Source organism: Corythoichthys intestinalis, chromosome 20 (genome assembly GCF_030265065.1).
Source record: "Corythoichthys intestinalis isolate RoL2023-P3 chromosome 20, ASM3026506v1, whole genome shotgun sequence".
Taxonomy (NCBI): domain Eukaryota; kingdom Metazoa; phylum Chordata; class Actinopteri; order Syngnathiformes; family Syngnathidae; genus Corythoichthys; species Corythoichthys intestinalis.
In genome coordinates, this window is record NC_080414.1 from 24211303 (window position 1) to 24234851 (window position 23549).

At 39.5% G+C, this 23549-nt stretch overlaps 1 protein-coding gene across 2 annotated transcripts; it reads right to left on the reverse strand.

Moving 5' to 3' along the window:
- Positions 1 to 22249, reverse strand: LOC130908635 (polypyrimidine tract-binding protein 2-like). Of its 2 annotated transcripts, none has more exons than XM_057824279.1 (14): positions 22134 to 22249; positions 17780 to 17807; positions 17542 to 17602; positions 13436 to 13608; positions 13124 to 13264; positions 12870 to 13025; positions 12616 to 12726; positions 12333 to 12528; positions 12099 to 12214; positions 6490 to 6523; positions 5891 to 5983; positions 3554 to 3770; positions 3307 to 3384; positions 1 to 3234 (listed from the first exon to the last, which is right to left on the reverse strand). In XM_057824279.1, the coding sequence occupies exons 1-14, from the start codon at positions 22139 to 22141 to the stop codon at positions 3105 to 3107; spliced, it is 1542 nt and encodes a 513-aa protein (XP_057680262.1). In that variant the 5' UTR covers positions 22142 to 22249; the 3' UTR covers positions 1 to 3104. The 2 variants fall into 2 exon arrangements, with proteins under 2 accessions (XP_057680262.1, XP_057680261.1); XM_057824278.1 differs by having other exon boundaries at positions 12321 to 12528.
- Between the last annotated feature and the right edge of the window lie 1300 nt (positions 22250 to 23549).

Genomic DNA, 23549 nt, shown 5'->3' on the forward strand with positions numbered 1-23549 from the left:
TTATACATTTATGATTTTAGATTACTGGTTCCAAATATCTAAATCATAATGTGATTCAAAAACATTTTATTACAAACATTATGAAAGATAATGAATGATATTAAACCTCTTCATAATGTTGATGTGCCTTGCCTTACTTTCTGCTGTGGAACGTTTCAGTATTTTCATGTCAGCAAAGCATAGAATAGAGACAGGTGAATGCAGAAATATTACAGAAAGGTTTTATTGAGCATGCTACAGAAGAAATGCAGAGTGAACTAGACTCAAATCGGCACTCAAAATACTGTAAAACAACTTCCAAATTGGAAAATATATATCTTGATCAACACGGACACAATTTAAGAAAGTTTTTTTTTCTATTTCAAGACAATAGTTATTATGATCTAACAAATAAGCAGGGGAAATTTCGGAACTTGTGAAACAAAGGACATTTTTCGGAAAATGCTTTTTTTTTTTTTTTTTTGTTAATACAGGAATACTTAAGGCACAGAAACTTTGGTCCGACTGAGTAGAAGTCTCAAGTAACCTGTTTTATAACCATTCATTGTTTCAAAAGAAATATCACAAGCAAATGGAAATGCTATGAAAAGAAAGACACCAAATACTTGAAAATCAGCTGTCATAAAAATCAAACGGGAAACTGCAAGCCATCTTGCGACACTTTACCATAAACAAAAAATGAGAATATTCAAGTACGGGACATTTCAAAGAGGCCATGACTGACAGGGTCCAAGAAAAAATATACAGTATTGGGACCCCTGCAATTCTGCCAAATAATGTGCAATTTCTTCCAGAAAATGATTGTATTTACAAATGCTTTGGTAGTAATATCTTCATTGATTTTGCTCGCAATGAAAAACACAAAACAAAATGGAAAAAATATCAAATCATTATGATTTTACACAAAACTCCAAAAATGGGCCGTACAAAAGTACTGGCACCCTTCTAAAAATCATGTGATGCTTCTCTAATTTGTGTAATTAACAGCACTGGTTACTTAACTGTGGCTCATAACAGGTGGAGGCAATAACTAAATCACACTTGCAGCCAGTTAAAATGGATTAAAGTTGACTCAACCTCTGTCCTGTGTCCTTGTGTGTACCAAATTTTTCATGAACTGTCTGAGGACTTGAGAAGCAAAGTTGTGAGGAAGCATGGGCAATCCCAAGGCTACAAGTCCATCTCCAAAAACCTGAATGTTCCTGTGTCTACTGTGCGCCGTGTCATCAATAAGTGTAAAGCCCATGGCACTGTGGCTAACCTCCCAAACTTTTTGAGAAAAGGCATCAACATAAGAGTTTACAGGGGAATAAAAAAACGAGGCCTTCAAAGAAAAGAGCACTGTCCCAACAGTGAAACATTGCGGCGGTTCCCTGATGTTTTGGGGTTGCTTTGCTGCCTCTGGCACTGGGCGTCTTGACCGTGTGCATAATATTAGGAAGTCTGAAGACTACCAACGAATTTTGCAGCGTAATGTAGGGCCCAATGTGAGAAAGCTGGGTCTCTCTCAGATGTCATGGGTCTTCCAGCAGTACAATGACCCAAAACACACTTCAAAAAGCACTACAAAATGGTTTGAGAGAAAGCACTGGATACTTCTACAAGTGGCCAGAAAAGAGTCCAGACCTGAATTCCATAGAACACCTGTGGAGAGATCTGAAATGGCAGTTAGGAGAAGGCACCCTTCAAATCTCAGAGACCAGGAGCATTTGGCCAAAGAAAGGTCTAAAATTCCAGTTAGGGCTGCAGCTATCGATTATTTTAGTAGTCGATTAATTGATGAAGTAGTTAGTTCGAATAATCGAGTATTCGGATAAGGAACATCAAAAATTAAAATACCTGAGCTGAGCCTCAAACAGTATAAAAAAAATGAATAAATAAGGATGTATGTGCAACAAAACAACAATTGGCTAAAGTCCGCTAGCTTAAATGCTATAATTTGCTACCTTTTTTTTTTTTTTTTTTTTTTTACAATGCTCTCAACAAATGGTCCAGACACGTATTCCCACAAAAAAAAAAAAAAAAAAAAAAAAAAAAAAAAAAAAAAAACGGCAGAATATACCTATAAAGTAAATTACGAATGCATTAAAAAAAAACCAGCTGAAAGAAAAATTCAGCTTATATTGGTCTTAACAGGGAGCAGCTGGATTCAGCCATGTGAAATTAAGCAGACTAGAGGGCAGTGTATCCACCCAAATCAATACAACTAAATGCAAACACTTTCAAAACAAAGCATTAAAACGCCACTTTAACTAAATGAATACTCGAAGAAGCAAAATTTATTTCGAATGTTTTTTTTCTAATCGAATACTCGAGCTAATCGTTGCAGCACTAATTCCAGCAGAGCATTTTAAGAAACTCATTGATGGATACCGGAAGCGGTTGTTCGCAGTTATTTTGTCTAAAGGTTGTACTACCAAATATTAGGCTGAGGGAGCCAATACTTTTGTCCAGCCCATTTTTTGAGTTTTGTGTAAAATGATAATGATTTATTTATTTTCATTCTCTTTTTTGTTTTTTCATTGCAAGCAAAATAAATGAAGATATTACTGCCAAAGCAATTCCAATCATTTCCCAGAGAAATTGAGCATTATCTGACAGAATTGCAGGGGTAGCAATATTTTTGGCCAGCACTGTAAGATTTTTACTTTCTGGGCTGTGGAGGGGACCAAAGTGAGATTCAGAACAATCTGAAATCCAATAAAATTACACCATTGCCATTTAAGTCAATTTCAAAAGGTAAATCCACAACCCACCAAAAAATACAAAAAAGCTGACTGGTGGCAATGCTTATAAAAGGTTTCACAGAGCCAATTGAGTTGACATCCATGAGATTAAAAAGCACATGTGTCTGTTGTGGACCGCTGATATCAAATAAGGCACACGTATATTTTTGTCTACAATAAGAAATAAATGCTATTCTACATCAAACTATCATACGGGATGACAATCAATGTCAATATTTTCCAGAGGTATTGAAAACAGCTTGCCAAGGAGGGTCAACTGCAATATCCCCGATTTTTCAAGAACAGAATAACGTTCACATTTCCCTCAAGCAACAACTTCTGAAAACCAAGTGAATCAAAGGTTTTTGGGTCACGTTGTTAAATGGTGGACTTGGAGAAGGAAACTCTCAGGTGCTGATTGCATCCCATGTTGTAGTTGTGGAGGTCAATTAAGGCTTGGACAGACTCTTCCACCGTTGACATCTGGATCAAGGCCATTTTACGATCTCTGAAATATATAAAACTACTGTAAACGGAAGCATTTTTTGACAGATTGGACCTGTCAGAAATAAATACATACTGGAAAAACTTAAACGCCTTCACAGTGCCTCCGGCGTTTGAAAAGAGCAGCCGCAGGTCATCCTCTGTCACATCTTGACTGCAAAAAGAATGAGAGACATGACAGCAGTTCCACTTTTCAACCTATTTTTAAACAGACTACACGCTGACAGCTTAGTTGTCTGGCTTCTTGGTCATCTGAAACGGTTCCAGGTGTTTCTAGGAACAAGACCAACGGAACTAATCAAAAACTGATCAATGACGCTTACGGGATGTTGGAGAGATGGAGAGTGGCAGATGGTGGGAAAATGTTTTGGAAATTCTTGGACCCAGGTTTCTTGAAGCGGTGAAGCGGAGAGTTGGCGTAGTCCTTGGTCAGGCCCTGGTCGTCCAGGCCATCCCGTGGGAGCGCTACCGTCTGGTGTTTGGAAAGCGTGGCCCTGATGATTTTTCCATACATCTTTTGACCATTCAGGTGGCTCATGGCTTTAGAAAGGTAAAGGAAAATTGATCAAGTCATTGTGTATATGTTGATTTTTAATTTACTTATCCCACAACGCACTAAAATCGTTATTTTAAATAGAAAAAAAAACAACCTTTAAAAAGAATGTCAAGAAATTTTTTTGCATCATTATTTAATAAAGGAATCCAACTGATTGTGCAGCTTCTTTTAGTGTGTCCACCTTGCCCATCAAGTGGTAGGATAATACAGTCATGCAGATGCATACGGTACAAAGAAGACTAGACTACTTACTGTAATACAATTTTTTCCATAAAGGAGAATGCATACCTGTATCGCTTTGCCGTTTAGGTTCAAGCACGGAAGCGATCGGTGCCAACTGTTTCCATCGGCCAATATAATGGGATAACTTATGTACACTATTTGGTTGATGAGCTTTCTTATAAAGGTCGACCGATATATTCGCTGACCTATATATCAGGCCGATATGTGTATTTTTTTGTTTTCAAGATCGGCCGGTATCTGCCGATACATAGCCGATATAATAGGATAACTTATGTTCACTGTTTGGGTGATGATGTTTGTTAATTAAGATTTTGCACCACTTAGTGGCCAGTGGAAGTAGCAGAATAAAAATTCACTTCGAATATGTACAGTCATATAATGAGTGTTTCACTTGTTGTGTCTCATAATCAGCGTGCTTAAAAAAAAAAAAATAAATATCTGCCACAAATATTGGCTTACAAAATTGGCTTTAGACATCGGCTATTGTCTGATTTTTTTTTTTTTTTTTTTTTAATTGGTGTCCGTTAAGGGTGTTTAAAAAACCGATTCTGAGATATCGTGATATTACGTCACGGAATTCTTATATCAATTCAAAATCTGCGTGTATCAATCCTTGTGTTTTTGGTACAAATAAACAATACAGTGCCTGCACTTCTACTTCCGTCCACTATTTGGCAGCACGCAGCAGCTTTGCGATCTGCTGAAGTCAATACAACATTTCGCGAGAGTTAACCCGAGTGGCTTCTTTACAATATAGTCTCGCGGGGTTTGGTGCCATGGAGCAAAAGTTTCAACATGGCGGAGATGGAGATTCGCGATGCCCGAAGCAATTTTAGAAGTCTGAAATTTAGGCTCAATTTGGCTATTACTGCAAAAATGGAGGCATTAAGTCACTTGCACTTAATTTATGTTGTGCAGTTTAATATAAAATTATATTTGGTCTTTTAGCCTCGTGGTAGTTGGTATACCTGGATGCTTAAGCTCATGTTTTGACCTGCCATTTAAAAAAATAAAATAAATGTTATTGACATGCTATATATCCTTTAATATGTTGTATTTATTTATTTATATTTAGAATCCTGCACTAAAGCAGTTTTGTACTAAAAATAGAAAATGACAGCCATATGTTGATCAAATTTAAAACACGTTTACTTGAGTGCCTTGCTTGCTACCAGGTTTGGATTAGGCGCGACTGGAACGAAAAAGTTAACTGTTGATAGAGGAGGTATTAATATTGCAGAGAAATGAACTTGCGATTATTTCTTTACAAAAACAACCAAACTAAAATTCAATTCATGGTCGAAAATGAAGATGATTATTGTAGTTTATAATAGTGCTCAGCGAGGAAAAGTTGGCTGCAGATTTAAACCATATAGAACTTCAAATAGCTTGCATTGTAGCCATCTTATTGTTTGTTATTGCTGTTGAGATGCCGCCGTGCAGAGCACTGTTGGATATTCGTGTGCAATTTATTTGAATGTTCTGAAAAGTGGGTGTTAAACCGAGGCTTATTTGACCTTTTAGTTTCCAAATATATTTGTGTGTCAATGCGCAGTCTAGCTACGGAATTTGCATTATCAGTCACGGGTGCTTTTATTTCCAATACAAAATCTCCAACACACACTTTAGGTGAAATAGAATGCTGTCTTTGTAGTAGCCTAGTATTAGTACATAAACTATCGAGCATGCGTGTGTACAGCCAAGGTGCATGCCTTGTATGGAGAAAACAAATTTGGACAGAATTGGCTGTTTTTGGATGGGAAAAACAAAATAACATCCTTAGCCCCCCGTCGTGAGTGACTTCCAGCGCCCCTGTACCTAAACCACTACATATTTAACAAAAACATTTTTATTTACTCACCTAACTGAGCCTGGTTGGCGTCTGACATCTGAATGAGAGCGCTGTCTTTCTTATTGTAAAGAATTTTCACCCTCTGGACATCACCGTAGACTCCTATTTGAGAGTCAGCAGAAGTGCAAGTGACACAAAGCAAGTAGTTAGAAAACTAAAACAAAATGGCAGTGAAGACAAGGATATCTTAGACGAGAATCAAAGAAGAGAGAATAGAGGAGCACACAGATGGAATTTATAGAAGATCTTAGAGAGAAGTGTGTGGTAAAGATAATTAAAAAGAGAAACAACAGCCTTTTAAACAGGTTATCAGGTTACTGTTGTTCATATGGCAAGAAAATAAATCATGCAAATAAATATTGCTTAACCATGCATTAACTGTTTGCTATGGTGAAATTGTGACAGATTTTAAACGTAAACCCAAATCAAATGAACTGGAAAATTGTTTGGAAATTACAAGCTTCTGCGCCCATAAAATACTAAACAAACTTGTGATATTTAAAATGACTAACAATTGTAATGAGAAATATATAGATAGGATGAAAATAGAAAAAAAAAAAGAGTAGATAGCAGAAAAGAGAGGAGAGCAAGAGCCAACGATAACATACCGAAGAGGGTAAACAGACTTTGGGGCGTAACCATCTTTAGAGGGAGAGAAGAGCAACAAGCAGCGTGAGACAGGTAGAGAGGTAGAAGAGTCGGAGCGGAGCGGAGGTAGAGATGGACAGATCGATCCAGAACGGAGGTAGGTAGAAGAAATGGTGTTTTTTGTTCTCCCCCCGGAGAGTGATGGACATGGTGGTCATGGAGGAGGAGAGAAAAGTCATGAAGAGGTTTGGGAGGAGGAGGTGAAAGGAGAAGTGTTGATTTAAAGGGTTAAATATCCCCCCGCAACACGTGGAGTAAGGAAAAGGGGTTGAATGGAGAAGGGAAGGGAGGAGGGGAAAGACATTGGAAATGAAGGAAAGTCAATGTAAATTGGGCGGAAAATAAAAAAGTGAGGGAGGGACAAAAAATATAGGTCAGTTCACTGAAATGCAGGTAGTCTGGTCAGCGATCATGGCTTGGATCAATGTTTTTAACAATAATTGCAACAAAATGTATTTCACCCTTGAAAAGCAAAGGGTAAAAAATACATTCATGTCAAAAATAATAATCCAACTCAGATATATGAGTGATGACCATGGGGTAAAAACAACATGCAGCAATCTGAAAAGATACAATTGCACAGTGAGGGAGAAGATTAGAAGTGCCAACAATTGCTCTGCGAGCATGCAATTAAAATTCCGTTTGACATGCAAGATTTGATCTGAAGGCCGTATGAGCAAAACTGTGGCATTCACACAAGTCTAAAAGCCTAAGATAACACTCAAGCACAGTATCATAACCTCACAAGTTCAGTATGATACCGTTTTGAATTAGAATGACACAACCATTTATATGCTGACATGACAAGCTAATGGTCAAGACAACGGGCCATATTTGATGTTAAATCACAAGCCTATTTTTTAAAATTATGCAAGAAAACAGAAAGGTAAGGTAAAAGACAGGACGCTTAATAGGGAGGCATGTAATTTCTCTCAGTACCAGCCATGAGTTTCCTCTACTGTATTATCAATATGTAGCTAAGGGTGCTTTCACACTAGCACTGTTTGGTCCGTTGTATACGGACCAGAGTGGTTTTTCTCAGGTAGTCTGCTTCGTTTTGTAAATGTGAACGCGAATCTGAACTCTATTTCAGACCAAACAAACGAACCCTGGTCCGCTCAAAAATCGTGGGTCTTGGTCCATTTGAAGCGCGCCCTGCTTCAACTGTGAATGCAACCAGAGAAGGGTCCGCTTTTGCTACTTTATGTGGTCTAGACTGTGACTGCACACGCAGGGCATCCTTGGAAAAGGAAGTACAGCGCGCACGCTATTCAAAATCAACAATTGCGAGATGACAGACGATTACCGTAATTTTCGGACTATTAGCCGCAACCCACCAAATTCAACACGAAAATGGCATCTGTTCATAGATAAACCGAACCGGACTATAAGCCGCAGCTGCCCCACTGCTTTATGGGATATTTATCATTAACTGAATATTGAATTAACATATCATTAACTGGTAACACTTTATTTGACAGCGGCATCATAAGACTGTCATAAGACCAAATGAACTACCATGAAGCTTATAACCAACTGCCTGAAAAGCTTCATTGCTTCAAAAAGCTTCATTTGGCCACCACTGCTCCCTTGGGGGAGACAGTCAACTTCTGCTGCCACCTGCTGTCAACACTTGGCGTCCAACATGCCTCCTAGCATGCAATGCAGCGCTACAAATGTAAATATTCAAAATTCATGTTCTGTGCTAATTATATCTTCAGTTACTGTTGCAGTTGTTTCATTAATTTCTAGTTATGTTATTTGGTAACACTTTATTTGATGGTGGTGCCATAAGACTGTCATAAGACCATCATACTTATGACGTGACACTGCCATGAGCATTAATGAATGCTTATGACTGATGTCATTTTGTGACATCCAACAAATTATCTCACTTTTGAATGGATGTTAACGATCCGAGCTGGACATAAATGGAGTTACCAACATTATTTGCCGGATAACACTTAATGACATCTGTCATATTAGCATCCATTAATGCCAATGACAGTGTTTGTCTTGTGGTAGTTTTATCACGCCGCTGTCAAAATGTTACCTATTAACCCAAATAAATCAACAAATAAGCCGCACTGGACTATAAATCATGGGATTCAAAATTAGAGAAAAAAGTAGCGGCTTATAGTCCAAAAATTACAGTGTAGCCATGGTCAAATGTTGATGTGCTGCGCTAAGCAGTTGCATTTGGGTTCTACTGTGGCGGTTGTGTTTTGCATGCTGATGCTGACCATACCGTGTGAGAGTGACAGTGGCATAGACAGGAGGAGCCTCTCTGGGCCCCTGTTTTGTGAGTCTGGCTCTGCTGGAAGTGGCGACAATTTGGCAGTATAAAAAGTCACAGAAGTGAAAGCGATTGCACGCCTGCAGGACTTGGGGTACCACGCTGTTCCTTTTCGTGGTTTAATTTTCCCCTAACCCTTTTTTATATATTCCATTTCACTCGGCATTGAGTCGGGATGGAACAACTCCGCCCCTGGCCAAGCGGCGACTTGCTATGCTATGCTACATTACGTGTAGTGTCACAGCACCACGCTGTAATGCGCCATGCTCCCTCCACTCCCAGCAGGGAGGTATGTCCTTTTCTATTTGTCCATTCAATGGATGAGCCTTTCATCCATGTGATGCTACTCCAAAAGTTCTGTTAGCGCAGTGTGAATGATGAACCTTTTCAACAACACATTTGCAAAGGTGGCTGTGAGGTAGCACTCATACTCATACCCTGGTCCTCTTAGGCTAGGTTCATACCGCAGGTCTTAATGCACGAATCCAAATTTTCGTCTTTTTCCATTAGTGAGGCATTAACTTGTCGGATGGAAGTGGACCATTTCAAATCCGAACTGGGTCACTTTCGGATGTGGTTTAAAGCCGATTTGGGCCACATTTTTCCACAATGTGGCGGCAGTCTGAACTGTCAAGTCTCTCAAATCAGAATTCATGCGGAAATTACATCAGAAAAGAACGAGACGGACAGGGCGCTACAGTAGCGGTGCAGCTGTGCATTAGCGTTAGCTCCTAGTTTGAACGCGGCTTTTGGGGAAGGAGCGGGCTTGACAACAGTCACAAAATAAAAAAATGGGTTGAGGATAAGCCTGAGAATGCTAGGTTTTCTTTCTGCTCCATATTAGCAATATTTCAAGATTGTTTACAAGGCCGGCAGTCAGGGCCAGGCATGAAAATGGGTCAGGGGTTAAAAAGGTGAGAAGGGTGTGGAGGAAATATATTCCAGTACACTGTACACCCCAACAAAATATTGAGCTCTGTCGACCCACACTGTGTTTCAGCAGGGCCGTGCAGAGACCGGTGGAGGGGCGGGTGCTCGTCGATCAAAAGGGCACATGAACAAGTATTTAATACACCTTAAAACAACATAACTTCAATTTTAACCAGCTTTAGATAATAATTGGCTGTGACTGTGACATACTTTAATTGGGAGGGGGCAACAGTGAATAGAAATCAAAACTGTCATCCACACTTTCTGCCTGTGATTCAGTCAGTCTGCCTCTTTTCTTCCTTCAACCTCTGCATCAAAACTTCCTTCCTCAACTTGTTCATCTGAGAACAAACCACATCAGATGGTCACTGAGCCACCAACAGCAGTTTTCTCAAAACTATTATTTCATTATTATCCATACTTAACAACTCTAGCACCTAATGATTAATAAAGCAATGACATAAAATCTTATAGAAAAATAACATTACATTTGTGTTTTTATTATTCAATCAAATAAGTTGCTTCAAACAAAAAAATATATATAAAAAGAAAAACTTTGCACATGTGTCAATCACCGTTTAACAAAGCCTGAGAGGGTTTGAGTAGACTCAGTATGAAGCATTTAATAAAGCCAAGCATTTTCTTACTACTTTATTCTTGTTTAAAAATAATTCGGTGGGGCAGTAACATGTTTAAAACTTATCATAATTCTTACATTTTGAAGTGCTTGAAAACCATTTATAAATGATACTTTGGTGAAAAAAGTGAAAAAACATGTCTTATATATATATGTATCTTTTTTCCAATGTAAAATCTGAATAAATACATTGAACACACACAAAAAAATGGGGGGGGGGGGGGGGGGGGGGCTCCTTCGCGGTTTTCACTTATTGCGGCGGGTTCTGGTCCCCATTAACCGCGAAAAACGAGGGATCCCTGTATTTCTGAAAAGCTTTAAGAAGCAAGAGTCATTCCCACCACTCGTCGGGCCGGTGTTGTGCCGACACCGGCCGTCAGCTCCAGTCCCACCGAAAATAACGCGTCTAAGGCGGACGACGGGAGCGATGCGAGGCGACCCCTCAATCCGAGAGCATGCCGCTTAATTTGACTCAACAGTGTGTTTCTTCGTTTATATTACCGCTAAATACACACGCTTGACGCCAATTTAACGGGAGCTATTTTTTTTCATGGGAGATTTGGCTAGCTCTGGCAGTGTTCAACGCAAGCTGCAACGAATGGCATTAACTTTTCTATATCGCAAAACGTGAAAACGATTGAAACCATTACTCACCAAATTCAATCTGCTGGCAAATACAGGCAAGTGTGTATGCTGCGCTCTGGTCTGCCCCGGTGTGGATAAGGCCTGCTTTTTGTTTTCGCCGCTTTGCAATGCAACCAAAGGCTCGCCGAGCACTCCTTGTTTCACGTAAGGAGTGCGCGCGTTTGGAATAATGGCACGCAGCTTGGGCCGATGATTGGTTCTCGTCAGCGAAGCATCTAGAAGGATTTGCTGACTGTCCGTGTCACTTTTTTAAAGAACCGATCAGTTTACGTACTAAGTTAATCACATGGTGATAATAATAATAATAATAATTAAATAAAACCTCCCGACCCCCCCCACCTCCTCCCAAAAAGAATTTCTCCTCGGATCTACGTAATTCACGTAGGTCGCCCTTTTTGACTTCAAAACGGCGAATTTCGCCGAAAAGTGAGAGATTTTCATACCTGCAGGGCAAACTGTACGTATGTTAGTGTGTGTGCGTCATATGTAGTCATTTGTTTTGATGCTCCTGCGCATGCGGGTCAGTTGCTCAGCGCGTCTTGGACTGCGAATTAGTACGCATGTGTGATACTTGAACGGGCTCATTGGACCAAGGCAATCTGAACGGGCATGCCAAAAAAACAGATAAAAAATTGGAGTTGTGCATTAAGACCTGCTGTATGAAACTAGCCTGTGTGTAGTGTGAAAGCGCCCTAACTTGCTGCCTGCGATAAATAATTGTGAATATCTTACGGTCTCTGGCTTCCTACCATATTCATCTCCCTCTCTTCCCATTAAACTTTTAAAAGACTTACAAGAGCTAGTCTTTGTTTTCCAAAACCCCAGTGCATTTTTATGCCACCTACACTAAAAGATCCACAGATATCATTCCATAAGTAGCTGGCCAAGTTAATTAACAGATAGTAGTATGTGAATTTGAATTAGTAGAAGAAATGTGGCTGAAGGTGACAACACTCATAGGTTAGTTAGAATTAACCAACAAGCTACATGGTTGGGTGATGGTTAAAGATGGCAATGTTAATAGTTTGATCTATTGTGTGTCAGTGTTGTGTATTACTGACCTCTTCATTCAGATTGCTGACCAAGAGTACCCCACTGGACGCTGTTTGTCCAGCTAGCGCCACCCTTCCTGCAGCAGCAGCAGCTACTGCTGCTGCGCTAAGAGGGTTCAGGGCTCCTGCCGGGAAATTCAAGACAATTAAATAAACAATAGACATAGCTAGATCAGAGAACGAAATCACAGCTATGAAGACAGAAGGTAGGAATAAAAAAGTTGTATCTACCTGGAATCTTACCAAGGAGGGAGTTGTCTTTGCTAAGAGCTACCGCTACAGCGGCGTCCATTGTTGGTTGACCATCACCAGCTGGCAGCTCTGGTCGTGTGTAATCACGACTCTTATCATTGTTGTACTTGACATTTAAGTTGACAAGCTTGGAGAAGTCAATCCGCAGTGTGCAACACGCATTGTAGATATTCTGACCATCAAGTGCCTAACAGGACAAAGGCTTGTGATTTACATGAATAAATCCCGAGTAAGTATACGGTCAATACAAAATATTCATGAAGGAATCACTTACCAGTTTAGCTTGTTGTGCATTGACAGGTTCACTGAATTGCAAAAGAGCCTGGAACTGGTTGTTTTTTGTAAATGTGATTATTTTCATGACAGTGCCAAACTTGGAAAAAATCTGGGAACAAAAACAAAAAACAACCTTAAACTAGGATTGGTAGAGTACAGGAAGGAACAGTTAAGGAACTAGAGAAAAAGCTTGCCCTGTGGGCATTTTTGATCCTTATACAACAAGGCTAAATCAAAAGGAAGTATTTATACCTGTTGTAGCACATCCAGTGTTACAGGGTAGTACATATTGTCGATGATGATCCGCAGCACTGGACTAGAGGCGGTAGCAAGTATTTCTTGTACATCTGAAGCAGGTGATCCGCCAGACTGCACTGCTGAAACTGCCTGTAGCATGGCCTGTGTACGCTGAAGTCAAACAAAAAGTTTCAAATATAATTTAAAGAGACTGTCTTCTGAGTGTACTCTTGATTTAAGAGTCTTGAATAAAAAAAACTACTAATAACCTGATTTCCAGCATCAGTTTTGAGCTCCTTGTGATTTGAATATTGAATAAAGACAGGGACATTGCGAATATGAGGATTTACAGTGGTGTAGTAATTAACCATTGTGATGGCAGCATCCTCTGTACCCATCTCCAAAAAGGCCTGGAAGTGTACGAGAGAGAGAGAAAAATGAATCCCTTCTGATTACTGCTAAGGATTATCGTATTGAGGTGTTCCGTTTAAAAAAAAAAAATCATTTAGCTGAGGCCTATCGAATATATTTAGCTTAAACAGGCATTCTCACACAAAAAAAACACCATCTCTTCCACTCACTTGGTTTTTTCCCTTGAGAGTAAGGATATTGGTGACTTTTCCAAACGGCAAACCAAGAGCAATGATTTCTGTCTCTGATGCTTCATTAGGCAACTTTCTGATGTGAAGCACACGAGATGGTAGCGCTTCCTCTACCCTCAGCTTTTTACTTTCACTGCCACTGGAACTCCCATCTAAGAAAAAAAATAAATACGATGGGGAGTTGTATATATCAAACGTAGCTTTTTGAAATGTGACCCAAGGAAAGTGTTTAAATGGTTAAGTTCATTTAGGATGACTGCAGACATTTACAGAGGTGGACAAAAGTATTGGCAACCCTGCAATTCTGTCAGATAATGCTCCATTTCTCCCAGAAAGTGATTGCAATCACAAATGCTTTGGTAGTAATGTTTTCATTTATTTTGCTTGCAATGAAAAAACACAAAGGAGGATGGGAAAAAAAAACAAATCATTATCATTTTACACAAATCTCCAAAAAGGGGCCGGACAAAAGTATTGCCACACTTTGAAAAATCATATGATGCTTCCCCAATTTGCGTAATTAACAGCACCTGTTACTTACCTGTGGCACATAACAGGTAGTGGAAATAACTAAATCATACCTGCAGCCAGTTAAAATGGATTAAAGTTGACTCAACCTCTGTCCTGTGTCCTTGTGTGTACGTCATTGAGCATGGAGAAAAGAAAGAAGACCAAAGAACTGTCAGAGGACTTGAGAAGCAAAATTATGAGGAAGCATGGGCAATCTCAAGCCTACAAGCCCATCTCCAAAGACCTGAATGTTCTCGTGTCTAACGTGCACAGTTTCATCACTAAGTGTAAAGCCCATGGCACTGTAGCTAACCTCCCTAGATGTGGACGGAAAAGAAAAATAGATGAGAGATTTCAACGAAAAATTGTGCGGATGGTGGATAAAGAACCTCGACTAACATCCAAACAAGTTCAAGCTGTCCTGCAGTCCGAGTGTAGTAGAACCCTTACTATCCGTCAACGCTTTGGAAGAATGTTCTCTGGTCAGATGAGACAAAAGTAGAGCTTTTTGGGAAAAGGCATCAACATAGAGTTTACAGGGGAAAAAACTAGGCCTTCAAAGAAAAGAACACGGTCTCAAAAGTCAAAGAAGGCAGAGGTTCCCTGATGTTTTGGGGTTGCTTTGCTGCCTCTGGCACTGGACTGCCTGACCGTGTGCATGGCATTATGAGTCTGAAGACTACCAACAAATTTTGCAGCATAATTACCGCCCCATCTCCAATCTCCCTTTTCTGTCAAAAATCCTGGAAAGGGCCGTGGCCTCTCAACTCAAAACCCACCTCACCAATAATAACCTGTTTGAACTCTTTCAATCTGGCTTCCGATCACAGCATAGCACCGAAACAGCACTTCTCAAAATAACCAACGATATTCTTCTCTCCTTGGATTCCGGACAACTCACCATCCTCATCCTTCTGGACCTCACTGCTGCCTTCGACACAATCAACCACACCATCCTGCTCTCCAGATTAGAATCTTTACACATCACTGGTACCGCACTTTCCTGGTTTCGCTCCTACCTCACTGACCGACAACAATTCATCGCCATCAATCATTGCACATCCCCTCCTGCTCCCCTACCACAAGGTGTCCCCCAAGGTTCAGTTCTAGGTCCCCTCCTCTTCATTCTCTACATCCTCCCCCTTGGTCAGATCATCCGCAAACATGGACTCCAATTTCACTGCTACGCTGACGACATCCAAATTTACATAACCACACAACAAATCTCGCACAGCACCCAATCCACACTTCAAAACTGCCTCAGTGAAATTAATTCCTGGATGCAAGAAAACTATCTTCAACTCAACAGTAACAAATCAGACATAATCATCTTCGACCCTGCAGCCCACATCATAGACAGTCAATTTTCCCTCACCCTCAACAACTGCACCCTGCCTTTCTCAACACATTCCCGCAACCTTGGTATCATTTTTGACAATAAACTCAGATTCGACCACCACGTCAACCATATCACCAGAACTGCCTTCTTCCACCTCAAGAACATAGCCCGTCTTCGCCCCTCCCTCACCTTCTCTACTGCTGAAACCCTCATCCATGCCTTCATAACCTCCAGACTTGACTACTGCAACAGCATTCTCTTCGGTTCTCCATCCAAACTCATCAATAAACTACAATATATCCAAAACTCTGCTGCACGCCTTCTCACCCAGACCCCCTATAGGAACCACATTACCCCCGTCCTCCACAAACTGCACTGGCTTCCTATTTCATACAGAATTCAGTTCAAAATCATCCTTCTCACTTACAAAGCACTCAATAACTTGGCCCCGCCCTACCTCACAGACCTTCTCTGTCCCCACACCCCTTCCCGTCACCTCCGCTCTTCTAACAGAAACATCCTCGCACCGCCCAAACAAAGAACACACCGAACTAGGGGGGACAGAGCCTTCTCCGCTGCCGCCCTCTCCCTTTGGAACTCACTCCCAAAACCCATTCGTTCATGTTCAGACCTTCCCACATTCAAAAAACTGTTAAAAACTCACCTTTTTAAACTAGCTTTTAACTTATAATTATTTTCTTGTTTTGTTCTGTCCACGTTGTTTGCTGTTTCTGTTCCTACTGTAAAGCGTCTTTGAGCATTGGTAAAAGCGCTCTACAAATAAAATGTATTATTATTATTATTATTATTAATGTAGGGCCCAGTGTGAGAAGGCTGGGTCTCCCTCAGAGGTCATGGGTCTTCCAGCAGGACAATGACCCAAAACATACTTAAAAAAGCAGGTTTGAGAGAAAGCACTGGAGACTTATAAAGTGGCCAGCAATGAGTCCAGACCTGAATCCCATAAAACACCTGTGGAGAGATCTGAAAATGGCAGTGTGGAGAAGGCACCCTTCAAACCTCAGAGACTTGGAGCAGTTGTCCAATGAAGAAGGGTCTAAAATTCTCGCAGAGCACTGTAAGAAACTCATTGATGGTTGCCGGAAGTGGTTGTTCGCAGTTACTGGGTCTAAAGGTTGTGCTACCAAGTATTAGGCCGAGGGTGCCAATTCTTTTGTCCGGCACATTTTTGGAGTTTGTGTAAAATGATAATGATTTAAATTTTTTTTTTTCATTGTCTTGTTTTTTTCATTGCAAGCAAAATTAATGAAGATATTACTACCAAAGCATTTGTAATTGCAATCATTTTCTGGGAGAAATTGAGCGTTGTCTCACAGAATTGCAGGGGTGCCAATTATTTTGGCAAGCAATGTACATATTACTTTAACAAGTCACTTTAAGGCCAAACCTCTTGTTGAAATAAGCCACTTTTGCGACACTTTCAGAACTGTATTTTACAGTGTTTTATCACAGTATATGTAGTACTCAACTACTTTTTAGAGATTCATTTTAAAAACTAGTACTAGCAAATGTAACCATATTTGGAAGATACCATTTTTTCCACAGCACAATAATTATAAATTGTCCTACCATTGTAGCAGTTTGATAAAGTTAACCACCATTGAAGGACATTATCATGGGAGCTGTGTAGAGCTTTTGTACTAAATGTGATGAATGCCAGTTTGGGAGCAGGGGGGGCGGTCAATCATCCTATGCCATGTGTAGTGGTGTACAGACTGTATTATCTGCCGTGTCAATGTTGTGTTGAAATCCACAGTATGTGCCTGTTTGAAATGTGCTGCAAACTGCATTTTCAGTCCAAAACGCAGAAAACATCATGTCTGTTTGTTGGCAGAACGGGACATCTCTACTTCACATCAGTGTTTGATCAGCATTACAAACAATCCAACATCAAAGCAAGTACACTGAATCAGAGCCATGTTTAACTTTGCTTTCAAAAGCACTTATTTTCTAGTGATGGCTACTTTTGACAGTTCTGAGGAGTAAATAGGGGTCCTGAAATCCTAATTGATTTATCATCAAGTTAATTAAGTATAATCAGTTTCTTGTTTTTTGACCCATGGGAAAGAAGCTAAAAGGATCTCTTCCACATTTTTGGAGATATTTTTGACAGCAAGAACTGGACGGCTCAAATTTGGTCTGTAATGCCTGTTTAAAAAAAAAATACAATACAATACTAATTCAATTCATGCAGGAGTTATTGGCATAAACTCACCACTCATACTGCTCATTCCAGAGTTGGGACTGCTGTACATACTCAGCTCATCTGATCCTCTCTACAGTGAAAAGGACACATGTAGTCAGTTGTCTCAAAGAGGAATAATAAAAATAAATTTAGGTTGTGATGGATGCAAAATCAATAATAAATATGGCAATACGTTTCTTCAAAACATTACCTAGTAGTTATGGTACAGTTAACACAATTGAATGCAACAAAATCACCAAAAACTCACCTTCACTCCAACTGCAACATCGCTGATGCTGAAAGATGGACACATTATGTCAAAATAATGATTAAACTTGTAAAACACATACTTAACCTACAGCGAACCCTCAGTTCAAGAACAAACCTATGTACAAACAAGATAATAAAACTAATATTTTTTGGTTTGCAAAGTGTTGCACACGTCTACATAAAGCCACAGCAGCCACTCAGTTTGGTTTTTTTTCTTACAGGGATCCACGGATAGAAAGACTTGTAGTTCTTAAAAGATAAATGTTATGATGAGTTAAAATAATTTGCTATTGAAACACAGTTTAACTAGTAGGTCGCCATTGTTGTTGACGTCACATGGCGGTTGACGTCACATGGTTACGCTGCCGGGCTTCCAGAGTATGACTCTAGCGACATAAACATGTCATCTGTTCAAGCCTTTCAATTTGAACCCAAGAGGGACATTAATGAGCATGACAGCACTGTCAATATTTCACAAAACGAGCAGCAAAAGCAAAATGAACAGGAAAGACGGCATGAGATGAGATTAGGAAAAAAAAAAGTGTTCTGCCAAAATGTGCTAAAACGGCGAAATGTCTTACAAGAGGTGAATTTGACACCCAGAGTACTACCGTGCGCATACAGCTTGTTTTGTTTAGATGCATACAGACAGAACACACTAAAGATGCCTTATGACAATGCATAAATATAGTGATGTCAAACAAGGGTGCTTTAAATATGCTCCGTGACTAATGTGCTCAACAGATCAACAATCTGCTTTAAAGTTACCACAGAAAACACAATACTCAAAAGTATAAGTGAAACAGATGCACAAAGTATTGTGAGGCAATGAAAAGGTAATAAAAGACTCAATAAAAACACAAATATTAAGTACGCGCTGCTTTTAACCGATGAGGGCATGTGTTGGACGTCTCGCCGCGTAGAAGGAATTGCAGTAACCCTGTAGTATTCGTCGAGTGACAGTGACAATCCACAACATCACCCCGAGCGTCCACTGCACGCTTAAAACATGGCACAACTATTAAATATAGATTTTTAAATCAATGACAATACTTTACGCGTTTCTAATAACATACTTTAGTAAAAGAGAACAGTTGTGGCTCATTAGAGCCTACAAGTCTTTAAGTCTGAGGTTCCCTTTAAAGTATTTCACTCAAACTGATCTTTTTAGGTTTTAGCATAAAAAACGCACGCAGCAGATTTGAGCTGCAGTGGCTGGACAAATTCACCTTTGACTTACTCAGTAATACAGTACCGTATTTTTCGGACTATAAGTCACACCGGAGTATACATCACATTTTTGAGGGGAAATTTATTTGATAGAATCCAGCACCAAGAACAGACATGTCATCTTGAAAGGCAATTTGAAATAAAAATACAATAGAGAACAACAGGCTGAATAGGTGTACGGTATGCTAACATTACATGATGCTAGAAGTTAGATCGGGCCTAAAAAATCCAGCCCGACCCGACCGGCCCACGGGTATTAAAGCCCGATGCAGCCCGAACCCGATCAATTAACTTGATTTGCTTGCCCGAGCCCGAAAAAAAAAAAAAAAATAAAATATTTGGAGCCACGAGCCCCAACCCCCACACCCCCAAATTTTATGTTTTATTTGTGAGGACTCAGGAGAAGGAGGAAATCCGGGGATGTGATGCGTGGTTGCGTTTTTTTGTGATCACGTTTGTGACGATGCCGGTGCATATATGCGTAATGATAACAAATTAAAGTCTTTTGTAACGAATTTTCCCAGTTAAACAAGACTGTAAGATGGATATTCAATAAAGATTTATATGTTTTATATTTGCGTGTCTGTTCTGAAAGGCGGATAGTGGATTTGACATTTATTTTAATCTCCTCGAGTTGGCAGAAAAAATACACAAATTTTCTCAATGTTTAAATAGTCTACGACTCTACATATTTTTATGATCATTATAAATGCACTTACACAACAAAATAACGCTGGTATTTCTCGTATGAGACCAAAGCGCCACATTCGTTTACATTCAGTGAAGCCGACACAGGTTTCCGTATAGCATTTTCAACAATCAATTTGAATCCTTTCCATATCCCACTCCTCCCGCAGTTGCATGTTTGCTTTTCAATCGATGAAAAATTTTAATCGGTTGACAGCCCTAATATTTATTTTTTAAAAAGTTAGCGAGAGACCCGACCATAAATAATCACACATAGTCGCTCCAGAGTATAAGACGCACCTTCTGCCAAACTGCCAAAAAAAACTGCGACTTATAGTCCGAAAAATACAGTATATGCCAGATGCAGAGATAAAAACTAGAGATGACGTGATCGGACCCGATCGATCGGCATCCCGCATCACGTCATTTTCAAAGTATCGGAATCGGCAAAAAAAATATCGGCCATGCCTTTTTTTAATATATATATTTTAATTAAATCGTTTTCTAATTGTATTTAACGTTACAGTCATAATATGTTACACTCACCCAGAGTCTTTAGTTTAGGCTTAAGGTAGGGTTATCAAATTTATCCCAATAATGGCAGTAATTAATTTTTTAAAAAATGTATCACGTTAAAATATTTAACACAATTAATGCATGCGCTGCACGACCCACTCATGCATTGTCGTGCTCAATCTGTAATGGCACCGTTTTACCTATATAGAGAGATAAAAGGCAGCGTAAAATGAATACAGTGAAATTTGGCTGCCTTTGGAGCCTTTTTTAATTAGCTACAGCCTTACAATCCATCTCCCTACGATTAGAAATATCATGGGAAGCAATGTGGGGAAGCAAGGTCGCACTTGATCTTTTTCTTAACACCTTATGTTATTTGCCAACGCAGAGAAGATATATGAATTGGTAGCACTACGCACAGTCATGGTTCCACTTCCCATCATGCATTTGGCCATGGCTACAGTATCATTTACTGAAAGCTCAACAAATACACTAGATGGCAATATTTAGTCACAATATACAAAGTCACAAGTCTTTCTACCCGTGGACCCCTCTCACAGAAAGAATGTTAATCATGTAAATGCCATCTTGAGGATTTATTGTCATAATAAACAAATACAGTACTTATGTACTGTATGTTGAATGTATATATTCGTCCGAGTTTTATCCATTTTTTTCTTAATGCATTGCCAAAATGTATATGATCAGGAAAAATTATCGGCAATGATTGTAATTGAATCGGGAGCAAAAAAAAAAGCAATCGGATCGGGAAATAGCGGGATCGGCAGATACTCAAACTAAAACGATCGGGATCGGATCGGGAGAAAAAAAAAAATGATCCGAACAACCCTAATAAAAACCCAGAGCCTTGCAGAAGCAATTGCCCAAACAGCCAGATGCAAAGGCTGAATGGGTAGTCTATTGATATACGGTATCTAACCTTTGATATGCAAGGTAAATGGGCCCAGATTTAACAATTAGTCAATCGTGAGTAAACTGAGTCAAGCTCACCAATGTAAATGTCAATTGGCTCAATAAAGGTTGGAAAACACCAAAGCAGAAACCATAAATTGACTACTACTGTGCATTTGACCCATTCACAACAAATTCAACTTTACTGGAGAGTTCAGATCCATTCAATCATAGGTATAGTTTCGTTTTATTTCCAAATGTAATGCATGAGGAGAAGCTTTGCATTTGTTGAGAATGTTAATTTAATTGTTTTTAGTTTTCATCGTTTATCAACAACCTGGTTCGTTGCACTCAAGTGTGGTAATTTGGTACATCACATGTAACAGAAACTACCCCCTTGAGAAATTAAAAGTTATGATGAAATCAACAGTCATATAATACTGAAAATTGTAATATCAATACTCAAGACGGCTCACGTTAATTTAAATTTAAACCTTATCAGTTAATGGCATCCAAAACTAGCGTTTACGTGCAATGAAGCTTGCTAGTGTTGTTATTACGCAAAGTGCCTATGTTTATTGAAACGTTTCCACTTGACAACGTTTCTCTCCAAGTGACACGCATTTAAGATTAAATAATATCTGCGAATGAACTGCGAGCAAAGTGAGCAATCTGGCACTCAGGCAATACTACTATGAGCTAACGTTAGAAGCTAAACACAAAGGATGGCCAATGCAACATTCCTTTTACTTCAATATAAGGTGGCTCAGCGTCAGTATGCTATTCGACAGCATTAAACACACCCGGCGTTTTACTCATAGTTTGAATGTAAATAGTTAACAACACTACTTAAAAATTCTCCGATGCCTTCGGTTATAAATGGGAGGCACATCATTAGGATGGCAGGCAGCGCGTGGCTATGGAAACCCGTTAACGCTGTGATTAACCAAATGAAAAAAGCAAACGCCCACTCAATGGAATTCCGAACGTATATGACAAAACATTACCCGTCCATTTCTGTATATATAATGCCTCTGCGTACGGTCCTGTTGTTTCTTCCAGTTTACATCAACGCCGCACACACATACAGTACACATGAGACCAAAATGGAGGCGGCGTTAGTTCGCCCTGTGACGATGTTAGGCGGAAATGGACGAAAATGTACGAAAATGTACGAAGATTTTGAGAGATGCTTACAGCCAGACTCAAATTGGCAAAACAAAAATCTTACTTAATAAATAACAATGTAGCGGATGTGCATCAAGCATGGTGAAGTGATTTTCCTCAATTTATTTTTTTGTCACCGTAAAATGTTATTTCACCATTTTATTGAAAAACAAACGGAAAAACAAACGGAAACAAAGGTTTTCTTACAATATAACATGCAATTATAATAAATGTTTCTGTTTAGTCTGGAGGCAGTTAATCTTATATTTGCTCATGAATGCATGATTGTATAGACAAATTACTAGAGCAAAACATGGGCGTCGCCATCTTGGAAAATTTCTGCTCCGAACTTCCAGTTTAGAAAAAACAGCATGAATTGCGTTTGAAGTAAGCAGTATTTTGACAAAGTTAAAACTGCAAAATCAAACCAGAAGAACCCACGGAATTTCCCGAATGCAGAAGGGCTGACACGGATTTTGTTGTTACAAGGAAATACTACAAGACATGTACGTACATATAAACAAAAATAGTATGCCATTCTTTTTTATTACAGATATTGATCACAATAAAACAGCAGAGCTCCGGAGCGGCTTAAGGGAGCCTTGCCAAACTTTCAGCCAACATAACGGAGACCTTCGGCGGCCTCCAGACGGGCTATCTCCCGTAACATCGCCAAAGAAATCGCCAGCTTCGTCAGGTTTTTATCATTGATTTCAGAACTTTTCCAACACAAAACACCCACTGTCAGCCGCAGTTGATGATGTTCTGAATAAAACAATAAAAGTGAAAGTAAACTCTGAACCGCACTGCTACCTCTCTCTGTCAAGTCAGCGACGCGGTGCGTTCAGGTACAGCAAAGAAATATCCGCCACATTAGAACCCGCTTCGTTACATTATTACAGTAATCATTAATATTATTATATCATTATTACGATTTTTATTTATAATTAACTTGTTTTACTATGTGTAATTGCCATTTGTAATAGTACCAGCAGTATTTAGTGTAAGTTTTTGGGCTGTGGAAAAAATTAATGGAATTATAATGTATTCTTATGGGAAAATCCTGCTCGACATACGACCATTTCAACTTACGAAGTCCTGGAACGAATTAACTTCATATGTAGAGGTACCACTGTATTCATGTTTTTCTGCTTTGTGCCCGTACAGGTTCTCACCCCCTCCCTCCTTTTAAGCAGTGCAGCTTGCATTTGGTACTTAAAGTTAATGATGATTGACAGGTTTGTAGCTTTGATCTT